The sequence below is a fragment of the Nannobrachium achirus genome, assembly GCF_963921795.1.
Source record: "Nannobrachium achirus genome assembly, chromosome: 22".
Classification (NCBI taxonomy): Eukaryota; Metazoa; Chordata; class Actinopteri; order Myctophiformes; family Myctophidae; genus Nannobrachium; species Nannobrachium achirus.
The window spans coordinates 48,611,730-48,625,019 of NC_137829.1; the positions used below are offsets into that span (position 1 = coordinate 48,611,730).

General features: G+C 43.3%; 2 protein-coding genes across 5 annotated transcripts in view; one reads left to right on the forward strand and one right to left on the reverse strand.

Moving 5' to 3' along the window:
• mmadhcb (metabolism of cobalamin associated Db) overlaps window positions 1-13,290 on the forward strand; it is a 250,037-nt gene that overhangs the window by 174,160 nt on the left and 62,587 nt on the right. The gene's annotated exons all lie outside the window — the stretch shown is intronic.
• Window positions 1-13,290, reverse strand: part of lypd6b (LY6/PLAUR domain containing 6B) — a 69,136-nt gene that overhangs the window by 3,560 nt on the left and 52,286 nt on the right. For 2 of the 3 annotated variants that reach the window (XM_080753705.1, XM_080753704.1), the window contains 3 exons: window positions 5,604-5,739; window positions 3,085-3,183; window positions 1,406-1,536 (listed from right to left, as the gene is read on the reverse strand). In XM_080753705.1, coding sequence (XP_080609831.1) covers window positions 1,406-1,536; window positions 3,085-3,183; window positions 5,604-5,706 — 333 coding nt within the window. In that variant the 5' untranslated portion in view covers window positions 5,707-5,739. Of the gene's footprint in view, window positions 1-1,405; window positions 1,537-3,084; window positions 3,184-5,603; window positions 5,740-12,102; window positions 12,223-13,290 lie in introns of those variants that run through there. The other variant, XM_080753706.1, reaches the window with a different exon arrangement.

Consider the following 13,290-nt stretch of genomic DNA (forward strand, 5'->3'; position numbering starts at 1 on the left):
TTATTGTTATATGACTGTAATAAGGTATGCAACACTGACGTTTTATTGTCAGTTAAGATGTGGGTTTATTTTCATTATTTTGTAGCCTATGTGAACTGAATATGGCAGGCCTACTTCTGATGGCCATTCAGTAGGCTACTGATTGCTCTGCCCACTGACAGCAGGCCTACTTGATTAGTAATTAGTCAAGTTCATTGGGGTGTAGTCCCCTTTTACCCAGCATACCCCAGTCTATATATACCTACACATTGTATCACAGTTCAGTTTACACCTGATGAAGGCCAGATAGGCTGAAACGTTGTGTTTATTATTTTTTGCCCGCTGTGTTAAATAAAATTTGTTGGGAGCTGAGAGACAGTGTGCGGATTCTTCCTCTTCTCAAGGTGAGTAACTACGTCATCGCGTAATGCGGTGTCTATGCAGAACTCGAGTCTGGCTGTTGCGAGGCTATGACTGGTCCACTCCACACACCTGTTGTAATCCATGCACACTGCACAGTCATCCATCCCCCCCCCCCCCACACACACACACACGCACACACACACACACTCAGTCAGTCAGGACAGCATCTCTACAATAAATGTGTTTATAAACCCACAGCGATGTGGGTGATGTGGGCCATGCCTCAGCAATGTGTCCAATGTGTCCCTGAGCAAGATGCTTAGCGCCTAAAAACTGCTGCTCGAGCGCCGTACTAATGGCTGCTCACTGCTCCTAGTTATAGGAAGGGTAAATGCAGAGTACAAAATGTCACGTATGTTAAATATACAGGGACAAAAAAAAGGTCATAGGTCTTATGTTTGGTATTTGTAGTGCGCGGCCCCCTTCCCCCTCCAGTTATTACAATGGCCGCGGGGCGTAGTAAGAAATTAGAAAAGAAGGAGGAAAAAGGGAAAAATAAAGTCAAAGTCAAGCCGTGACAGTTATTTGTACCGTCAGGGACGTGCTGGCCATTGGGAAAAGCGGGACAACTCCCGAACGGCCGATTCATTCCCGGCCGGTCCAGGCCGGCCATTAGGAAAAAAATAAAAATAAAATGTCGGCCTTCGTTCCATTTTGGGGGCTGGGCGGCCAACAAAGTAAATCGTCACTGTCGGGCAGAAACCTCGTATCTCCAAGTTTCAAATTTATAATTTATTTTCGCAAAGTAAAGCCCTGCTTCATCATATAAGGCTGTTGCACAAAAGTAGTGAAAACAGCAGATCACACGTAATTGGCACACAACTCATGTAATTGGCCCGCTGGCTTGTCACTTGTCATGATCTGAAATGGCAAATCTTTGAGTAGCAGCAGCAGCGCTATAGAGAGAGATCTCTCTCTATAGTGCGCAATGAGGGCCTGCCTCTCCAACTATTTTTCCCGGGCTGAATCAGGGGCCCAGCACGTCCCTGCGTCTCAGACTTACTGTGTGTCCCGTGTCCCTGTGGCGTCTGCAGCCTGACATCTGGCAGTCTTCACGGACTGCACATCTTTTAGTCACAAACTTGGTTTTTCCATGATTGTTGAAGTGATGGACCGTCATACAGAACTGAGTATCTGTGGAAGAAAAAATAAAATAAAATGACGGCTCTCTCATTTCTGTACTGACTGGATTCAGGTTTTCTCTATTTTTACATAAACACTCTTCACAGTGTAAACACATCATCATCAGTAGCTGTTTTAGTAGGGGTTGGCAGAGCAATAGGACCACGATTTAAGACAATCAGCCGTGCCATATGTTGTCTGTGTTTTGTCTTAAACTATGTATGTTATTTAGATAGACTACTTAGGGAACACGCAAGTCATGAATGATGCATGTTGGGAATGCACTGGCAGGTGAGTCAGAAGGATAGAACAGCAGCGACAACACATACATGTGTGTGGGGAGGAATCACTGCACAACCCCGCGATCATAAGGGACGCACATGTGTGGCCGTTTCAGTCTGACCCATTCCCATGCTGTGTAGGCAGGCTAAGGCAGCACATATCTTTCTTTTTTTTTTTTACTTATAACACGATTTTGCAACCCATTTTTCACCCAGTGCCAATTGTCTAAGACTCTAAGGTAAACCTGGGAGAGCAACGGACTGACCTCATGCTTCCTTCTATGCATAAGGAGTCCAAGCCTCTTCTTTTCACCTGACAGGAGAGATTACCCAGCTGGACGTAGCGCGTGGAAGGAACACATTATTCCAACCAGTTCCTTTCCCCTCCATCAGGCACCCTGGTTGGCCAGGGGGAGGCAGTATAGAGACCAGGATTACTGCCTGTTTTTTGTGAGGGTAACTACCCTAGGAGACACTGGGAGAACATGCAAACTCCACACAGAAAGGCCCTTTTGCCAACCCCACTTAGGGTATGGGCACTGACGACGCGGAGGAGTGAACACACCCCCAGCGCCCACAGCGTCCCCAGCAGGAATCGAACCGAGGACCTTCTAGATGTGAGGTGTCAGCGCTACCGACTGCACCACCGTGCCCCCAGGCAACACATATCTGTGTGTGTGTGTGTGTGTGTCAGTGTTGTTTTTGACAGCACATTTTGATTTAGTTTTAGTCATAGTCTTTTGAATAAAATGTATTTTAGTTTTAGTCATAATTTAGTCACCAGAAAAGTATTAGTTTTAGTCTAATTTTAGTCGACTAAATATCATACGATTTTAGTCGACTAAATCTACAGTTGATTTAGTCAACTGAATAGTATTTTGGCAGGCCTTGATGGCAACGTAATGACTGATTTTACATTGATTTTACACTGATTTTACAAAACTGATTTTACACTCACAACGCTGCGACGCGTTGTGAGCTTGTAGATCGGCTATTTTCAGCACGCAAAACCTGAGAGCAACTAAATATAAAATTACTCTCTTCTCCACTAGTCCCTCCCCAACGTTTTAGTCTAGTTTTTATTTTGTTGACGAAATTGACAATATATTTAGTCTTAGTTTTAGTCATCACAGCTTAGTTTTTATTTAGTTTTCGTCAGTGAAAAAAACGCAGTCGACAAACATTTTTAGTCATAGTTTTAGTCGACGAAATCAACACTGGTGTGTGTGTGTGTGTGTGTGTGTGTGTGCACGTGCGCTTGCAGAAAGCACTCCCTCACCTTGCGGACACCACTTGTCCTCTGCCCAGCGGTTACAGTTGTAGTTATCGTGAGCTCTCTCACAGGTGAAGCACTTGAAGCTCTTTGGGAACGGAGTGGCTGTGGACACAACCGAGCAAGGAAACCATGTCATCTCTGAGACACTATTAAGTACTTCTATAATGTCACACAACAATATTCATCATGATTAGAGCCTGATTCTCGAGTCACAGGTTCGATGCACGAGCCCGTCAACCTCGTCACTCCCTGTGTCTGTCTGTCTCTCTCTCTCTCTCTCTCTCTCTCTCTCTGTTTGATATAATCACGTGTGGCGGGTCGGTCTACGGATCTGATTATTGGCATGAGGGGCGGGTGCGGGTTTGCAAAACTGGAACCGTGCAGCACTCTGCTACAAGATCACAATACACCAACACGGAGCTTTGTCATCAGCGCGTCATAGCTGGGGGCGGAGTCAAGCGTGGGGGAAATATTTAACAACCCCCATTAGTAGAATGGGGTTTTCCGTGTTTTCAAATCCGATTTTTTAATAGTATAGCGATGTTTTAATTCATTGCAATGTCTTACATTGATTCCTTGGTTGCCAATGGACAAAAAATGATGCATTTAAAATTAAACAGCTTTGGGATTAAATATTGTCTGATATTATTAAGGACAGGTCGCATCATCAAAGACCATGGGTTATCTAGACTATCCGTCTGGTATTAGACACTGTTACATTTTTTTTTTATGATAAATTAAACTTATCGTATCAAAAAACGAAAAGCATTAATTAATCAATGATGGTTATAGAGCACATTAAATGAATTCCAGTTGTCTACAGCCATTAACAGCTTGTTATCATGCAAGGATTTACACACTGACACAACGCAACACAACACAACACAATCCTATCCTAAATAGTTTCAAACCTGCAGAAAATACTTTTAAACTGGCGTCGATCCTGCAATATATTCAAAGATCAGGTCTCTATCCTACTTGAACTCACTACGATGTGTTCTATAAACAACATTGACGACTTAACGACTGTTGTTTTTTGATATTAGAGTAAGTTTAATTGATCATATATTGTAATTGTGTCTCTACCAGGTGATTAAAGACATAATGTAAACAGGTTTTGTAGCATAGAGGGAAGAGGGGGACCACGGGTGCTTATATTGTGCAACTCTGACACATGCACGGGGGATAATCTGAGTCTGATTATAAACCACTTAATTACATTGATTCCTTACTGCAAATGCCTGGACAAAAAACTATCTGCAATAGCATCGGGATTAATTGTTGTCCTTATAGGACTGGTCGGATCAATGCCATGGTTATCTGACTGATTTAATCACCTGGTAAGAGACACACTTTCACATTTTCATGAACATGATCAATTACACTAATCACAATATCAAAAAACAAAGGCCATTAATTCAGCAATGATGTTCATGGAACACGTACGGGAAGGACACAGGAGGAGGATGCCATTGTAAGTGTATTAGGCAATGGGAATGGATTTAGACCATATTCACGTTTCAAATCTATTGACGACTAATGGGCCTGGCTGTTGGATTTATATTGTGGGACGTTTAATTGATCATATCTCATATTAATATTAGTGTCTCTACCAGGATTGAAATGAACACTGCATGTGCAAACATGTTTTTTTTGTAACACAGGGAGTAGAGTAGATGGAGAGAAAAACAGATCTCCGATCTCATCTCATGGTTGTGTAACTTGGATAGCCTACAGAAACGACAGATCTCCATCTCAGTCAGTGCTTGTGTAATTTGCGGGGAATATATTAATCTGACTCTGATTACAAACCACTTCTATATCCTATATGCCAGGGAGAAGATAACCGGGGTCCAACCTATGTGCGAGCTTGTTGATTTTTGGCACGGCATAGATTGGCAAAAATAGATTTGGTGTAGTAGACTGAATATGTGGTCAACGTATAAAGAGTAAAATTGGGTCCCGTTTTATTCCAGAGGTTTTGATGAGGCAGGAGTAGTAGTTTAGACGAGGTGGCGAGGTACAGTAGCTCCGTGCTGCACAGCGGTGCGTTCAATCAATCAATCAGTCATCCATAATAGACTTGTTATCTTAATAATAAGTGAACTTTACGACAGCGAGTGAACGATTGCGTTCCAGAAGTCCTTCTGATGGATTTTTCTTGGCTGTCGAGTGTTTTATCGTCCAAAAAAATCGCTCTGAACGTGATTAAAACGATAGTGTACTGTTTACGCTGTATTAACTCAATGGGGAAAGGCGGTTTGTTTTCCCCCACGCTCAAAGCGGATGTGACGTTTATGGGCGTTCCTTTCTAGCTCCGTGTTGGTGTATGCCTCACTTTGGAATATGACACATTACTCGTTACACGTTTTCACCTATATTGACATCATGCCCAAAATAGGGACATCAGGTTGATAGCGGTTAAAATCAGTACACATTGGCTGCAAAATATATCAGCCAGACAATATACAGTATATCCGCTTGGCTCTATTTATGATACAGTACAAGAAAATCATCTGTACCTTCCACTGGTGGTCTGATGTTGTAGAAGTTGATGCGGTCGCTCTTCACCGTGTCACATATGGCCACCAGCGCCAGGAGATGATGAACGGCAGCCATGTGCATCTTCTTCAGTCACCCACGCAACCATCAACAGACCTGAAACACACAGCGATGAAAAACACATCAGACACAAGTTAACGCACCCCCGTCCCTTTTAAATGTGATGATGCAGCGAGAGAGACAATTGTTTTTGACAGAATATCGGTCAACATTTGATAATCAGTGGTCTAGGACTTGCCAGAAATCTGGCATTGCTTGAGATCCAGAATTGATGAAAGAGGAAACCAACATTTGACTCTTAACCAGGCGTGTCGATGCCAGGATTTTATCTGAAGCAAACACGGAAGTCAAAGTTCCTATGATTGGCCGCTAGTTGCGCTGTTTTCCCCCCGCGAGGTACCAAAAAGAATTTGTCTACATTGGACCCTATTCGTCTTCCCCTTTGATTTTCTAACCTTAATAAACGTTGTCATAAATACTTTATGGTTCCTGTCGCTAGTGAAAAACTCCCTTTCAATCACCATGATATGCGTTTTGAGCAAATATGGTCCCATTTATGTTAAACTTGGTGATAGATTTGCAGGGGGGAGGGGGGGAGGAGCTGATACCAGCCGGCTGTGTTCTTCTTCGTGTGCTGTATTTCGGGAGGCTCCGACCACATTCTCCCATGTATCCCTGCGATTCCACGTGACCGTTGGCAGCCAATAGCATTCCTTATGATTCCTGGGGTACCTTTCAAACAATGATGGCGTCACCCATACAAGGGACAAGAAAACCTCATTTACGCTGCATAGAAAGCAATGGTGTCGCGCCGTCCATATTTTTCTACAGTCTATGCTCTTAACCACTATATCGCTGCTGTCGGGCAGAAACCTCTCATCTCTATATTCAAATAGAACTCTGGGCAACCAGTTACTTCCAGGAAGGTCTGGATGGCAACCGAGGAGAGAGGGGTTTAGCCTTGGCCAGGAGGAGGAGAAGGGCAGTGATTTGGCCACCACTGCCGACCAGCCATCGTAGGGTGTAGCGGTCAGGGTCAAAAAACACCTGATGATCGACGGTTACCACCTGAAGAAGACATCAACTCTTCCTGGCCAAGGCTGCATTCACCAAACGTGAATGGAGGAGAAGTATCTTTAGATACAATTATAATCAAACTTTTTAATTATTTTTCATAAATGAAAGTCCTACTTGATCATACTACACTGTCACACAAAAGTATCAAAAAGTAGCAGATCTACAAGCTCGAAACGTGCCACGAAGCGATGCGTTTTGAGCTTGTAGATATGCTACTTTTGCTATTTTTAACAATTTTGGACTGCATGAGGTTTCCCGACAGAGACTATTATTACTATTATACTATTATTATTATTATACTTCATTGTAGAATGAAAATTGCTGATTTAACAATGTGACACTGACATATTGTGAGCTTGCAAATATGCAATTTTCACCAGGTTGAAAGTAATTAGGGGTGTTCATTCAAATGTTTACCATTTAGGCTCACGTTACCATAACCTGAAATCCTCTCCACCCGTATAACAGCTCAGTATTAAATAGCACCAAGGTATTCACATCGCCTGACCCCAATCACCTTTAGACGCTCCTGCGGGTCATGGCACTCACTGGGGTCATGGGGTCATGACCTCTGGGAGGTTCCAAAGAGGATCAGGTCTCACTCCAGCTCCGACTGAACCTCTGAACTTTTGACTTTATTTGAAGGGCATTTTGACCGTTTAACGTCAGGTGACTAGGTGGGCAGGTAAGTGAGGGTAATTGCAGAAACCGGGAGACACGACGGCACGTGCAAACGAACGAACCAAGGAGCTCGAGAAATTCATAAGGGGGGAAACAAAAGTATAGAACAGTGGTTCTCAACCTTTTCAGGCCGCGACCCCCAAAATAATCATATTTTAACTGGGGACCCCCCCACCCTGACGAGCACTAAGAGTTGAGGCATTACATTTTGTTCTAACACGGTTCTATTGTGAAAATAGCAGATCTACATGCTCACAACGCCTCGCGTTGCGAAGATCGGCGATTTTCACAATTTCTTTCTAATATTTGACAATTTGGCCAATGTTTAATTTGTCATTTTAGAGGTATTAAAAATCCCTTAAATTGTCACTTAGGAAATGTGCAGATACCCTCTATAGCCTACACTTAAACTTTAAGTTGTTTTTTTTTTTTACTGTTGAGTGAGAAAACAATGTTGCACATTAAGTTAATCATCTGGTGACCCCAAAATAATTGGGGGTCCCGACCCACAAGTTGAGAACCACTGACTTGGCAGAACGGTGTCGCCTGACAGAAATCAATTATTTTAGACAAGCGACACTGTTGTACAACAGAGCAGCATTAGGCTTTAGACCGTCCCCCCCCCCCCCCCCTCCTCCCCAACACAGGGGGAAATGAAAGAGACGTGGTGTTCCAAAGAAAAAGAGGGCAGCGCTGATGTAAAACTAACTAAGTCATCTCTAATTGAGCGTCACAAGTCAAACGGCAGCGTTTTCAGATAAAGTGTTTCAGAACTCTTGGCCGCGGATTCACAAGAAAACAGAAGCGACCGCTCGACACCACCGACCACGAGTTACAAGAGCGTTTGGCCCGAGAGCAGAAACACAGAAGATAATTATATTTTGGATTAAATTAAACTCCAACGGCTCCAATTTGTCAGCTTACATAAAGGGAAGTCTTTTTGAGGTGCGTCCATGAGGCTCTCTTCAGTTCCCGGTCCGTCATGCCCAGGGGCGTCACACCAAATTCTGGGCCCTGGGTGCAAGGATTCACTGCGGCCCCCCCCCCCCCCCCATGAATGTTAACTATTGAAAAATAGCAGATATACAAGCTCGCAGCGCGGCACACCGAGTGCCGCGCTGCGAGCTTGTAGATCTGCTATTTTTGAAAAATCGTGAAAATTTGTGCCAAGAAACCTATGTTTCCATGTCAGTGATGCTCAAACTTTTTCATGTGAAGGACCCCCCCCATCTCAAAATATTTAGTTCCAGGGACCCCCCCCCCCCCCCCCCCCAGAAGCAAAATTTGAGTTACAAATGTTCGCTTAAAAAAATACATATATTCAAAGATTTCCGCACATTTTCACGACTTTTCAAAAATAGCAGATCTACAAGCTCGCAGCGCGGCACTCGGTGCCGCACTGTGAGCTTGTATATCTGCTATTTTTCAATAGCTAAAGTTACTAGGACCCCTCCACCTTGGTCCCTGGTAACTCAGTCCCACTTTCCTACCCCTTGTGACGCCCCTGGTCATGCCCTGTGGTGGGAGGATGACTCAAATATCCAGCGGTGTGTGTGTGTGCGTCTGTGCTGTGCTGTGGTGTGCGTGTGTGTGTGTGTGGATTCATTGTCATGTCATCCGCTGGTGTGTCAGAGCCAGCCAGGCAGATAAACAGCACTTATCCAAGCCACCCATATTATGCTCTGGCCATTATAGAGCAGGGGATCTTCAACGTTTTTCAGCCCAAGGACCCCCTTACCCGAGAGAGAGAGAGATGAAGCAGAGAGGGACCCTACTACATGTATCAAATTGTGTTGAAGATGAAACCTATTCTGCAGACCTGTTTGACATCACTGTCTTCAGTGTATATATGTTGGTTTCAGACACTTAACAACACTTGTCTTGAACCGAAAAACTAGGTGCTCAAGAGGTAACAGTAAAGTTAAAAACGTGTAGTGGGTGCTTCTAGGATAAGTGGGATAAAACTTAGAAAAGAGAGGAGCAATCCGAGCACTCAAAAAGTTAAAAAGGAAGGGAGCGGACGTAAAAACTGGGTACTTTATTTCAATATCAAATAATAAAAGCCACAATTATTATTTGATAATGAAATAAAGTACCCAGTTTTTACGTCCGCTCCCTTCCTTTTTAACTTTTTGAGTGCTCGGATCACTTGTCTTGAACCGTCAATACTTAGAGAAAGAGAGAGAAAGAAAGAAAGAAACTCCTCCTCACACAAAGATTTGTTGGCCTCCCTCTGTAGTAACTAAGGTTCCCGTACCCCTTGTTGAAGACCCCTGAGATTGTGAAGGTGTGCTTTTGACCACTTGAAATACAAGTGGCCCTATTATTCTGGGGCTAACACTTCAGGGAAAACATTTACCGTGGAGCGAAAACAACAGTATACCGGTAGAGCCCTTGAGAATCCAGCCAACTAAGTATAGGGTTTAAGTGGTTTAAAGTAGATGACGTGACCACAAAACAAACAACAGTGTGGCTACTAATGAGTATGTGCGCGGAGGAGGACACTGAATAAATGACCATGTCTTTACGTTGTTTGCGGAGTCAACAACATGTTTTCCGTCTCAGATAAATCCACCGCTGAGGGTCACAGAAAACCACAGAGTGCCGCGACTGACCCCTGATGCGGAATCAGTGTCCGCAAACACAAAACTCGTATCTCTCCTTTTCTACAAAAAAAAACAAAAAAAAAACAAGCCTCCTCACTAAGTAAATCGGGGCCATCAATCAGTCTAGAAAACATGGCCACACTTCTCTCAGGCCAATGTGAGTGAGGGGAGGGGACGGCCGGTCAGACCCCTCAGCCCTTTTGAGCAAATAAACATTTGACACCTCTACGACATCCCGAGGGTGTTTGACTCCATGGCATGTTCAGCAGGGCTGTGGGTTCGCTGACCCGGTGGCTGGAGGTATGCTCCCGGTGGCTGGAGGTATGCGGCGGCCGGGGCATGCATGTGCTTGTTGTGTCAACATGCAACGTGCCTTGTTGTGTCAAAGCTATGTTTAGCTGCCGCCGCAACTGTCCTCTCCGACTGCCAGCCACGCGGCCGGGCACTAATTGAAAAAAGTGACAACGCCATACGGATGCAACACTTCAAAGAATGGCCTCTTAACCCGGTTTATTTGAACCGGGGAAAGCATCTGTGACGTTTTAGATTGTAGCTTTATATATAGAGAGAGAGATACTGAAGAGAAGAAAAGCAGGTCACCTCACATCTTAATGTTCCCAAAATAATGTATTAACAACATGGTAACACAAAATACAAAGTTTTAGTATTTACGGCCTACCTGACGAAGGCCGTAGACACTGAAACGTTGTGATCCGGCACCTGTCTAAATGTTTGGATGTGTGTGATGTGCGAGGGCTGGCACAAAACATTTTCAGATGGAAGTGCCGCGGCCAAATACATAATCTATTTGGGGGTAGAAAGTTTGAGAGCTTGCAATCCTTTTAGACCTAAGTGTTTTCTTTTGACTGTACTGTACTCGTGCTGTTATACATTTCTGTCAAATAAAATATTCAATCAATCAATTCAAAGAACTCCTGATTTAGAAGACATTTGTAGAGATCGGCCTCAGGTCTAAAATGCGGTCTTAAAACGTTGAATTCTGCAGAATTCGCCCACGCACGCTCACACGCTGCACACGATGCATGTGAAGCATTCAAAACGATGTGAAGAAGCCTATTAAAAAGATAAAGAAAGACGTTATGAAAGCCAGGAGAAGGCTGAAGACAGGGTTAGGATTGATGTGGTGGTGGTGCCATCATGCTGGTGTTGCGGCCAGCGCTTCCTCTGTCTGCTCTGTCACCTCCACTACAAACACACTTAACCCTTTCACTGCCTGGGAGACGCTGTGCTGTCGAAACGTCACTAATGATCTTTGCACCCAATTAAAGTTGTTTTCTGCTTTGGTCCCCTTTGTCCGGGATCTCTGGAGCTTACAGGCTCTCATCCTTATTATCTCTGTCCGGTGGAAACCTCATATTATGTCCAAAACTGTTACTTTTCAGGGTTCAAATTGAAAGAAATTTCTAAAAAAGTAGCAGATCCACAAGCTGCAAGCTCCTAACCATAACCCTCCGCACCGTGGTTCGAGCTTGCCGATCTGCTACTTTTGATCCTTTTGTGTGACGCTGTAGTATGATCAACTAGGGAGTTAATTTACAAAAAAAAAAGAAAAAAAAATATATATATATATATATATATATATATATATATATATATATATATATACTGTATATATATAGTATATATATGATATAGTAGGTTTTAGCTTGTGAACTCTCACAAGGTTAATCACTGCACCCTTTACTTGCTCACATGCACGCACGCACGCACACGCACGCACACTGACTTGACATCTCAAACATATGAGAACATTTCACAAATGTATTTTATGCAGCAAGTCAATGAATAACTTTAAAGTAGTTCCAAGTTATGCAGTCAGTGCCACCAAGAAGGCAAGAACGTATCCCATGTTAAATTGAGCTTACTGTAAGTATGCTAAGGAAAGCATACAAGATACAAGCACACAAGCAAGCATACAAGGTTACGGTATAATTTGGAATAATAATAACCAAAATATGGCAACAACACACGAAAATAAATCAAATAAAAAGGGTCAAGACATATCACAGTTGTGTGTATCCCCCCCCCCCTATTCAAACAACTAACTAAACAACTCCCCCTTGCATTGACTTACCAACACTGAACAGTATGTCATGTCCTGAAGTCTGGATGGCGACAGGAAATCCTTAAGAAGCAGGGCTTAAAAGCTCTTGAACACAATGCTCGTTTAAAAGTTACATTCATTATGCAGAATGTTTAGCCAAGGCATACTGTACCTTTGACTTAAAATGTAGACTTAGATATATTTTTTCCCCCCAGTTCCACAACAGAGAACCAACAGTGAGGCCAGTGGTGTGGTGTGGAGTGGACTGGACAGTCGGACAGATTCCTGGTGTAATGAAGGAGAACCAAGAATAGGTGACTTCTAGGGATGGGTACCGAAATTCGGTACCGGGACAGAACCGATAAGGACATGACGGTTCTTGGGTACCCAAAAAGAATATTTACTTTCGGTACTGCTTATCGGTTCCTAGACGCACCAGTAAAAAAAATACGTGCAATCCGTTCAAAAAAGGCTTCATTACATTACATTATATTCATCTTCAAATACGTATTTGACTATCTGTCAGGACCTGCCCCCGGTTACCGAAGCTAAACTAACGTGAGTTACGTGACAACGTGTATTCCTCCAAACACACACAGACACACAAGCGCACACACAATCGGGGGACAACTGCGATGCCACTCAGTCAACAAGTGGCAGCAGCGATGCTAACAACATTAGCAGCTCAGCCACCAGTACAGCTCAGCCCTGCACAGCCACAGAGAGACGTGAGATGGAGACTAAACGTTTATGACAGCGTGGCATTCCTCTGAAAGACTGCGCGGCAACAGTGCTTGTGTTGCGGACACCCGTGTGTCTCTCTGCCTTGGTTACGGTGCGTCTGCGACTGTCACTGCTCGCTCGCTCGTCGCTCGCTAAGCTGTGTTCTTTTGTCAAATCTAAGCTGGAAAATCTAACACTTCCGGTGGACGATCTCTTCAGAATAAGATATATTGCGCTAGCAGCAATAAGACTTCCAGATGTGGTTGTTTCGTAATGCAATTATACTTCCAGACGGTGGTCGACTTCTTAATCTCTTCAGAATAAGAGTATTGCTGAAGACATTGAAATATGTTTTCATTTGCATAATTCATTAAAACTGTAAATTAAACATTAACATTTTATTAAAATGTACTGTTTTAAATGATTCATTAAAACTGTAAATTAAAAAATAAAATTAAATAAATAAATAAAAAATTGAGTAAAAACCAAACCATT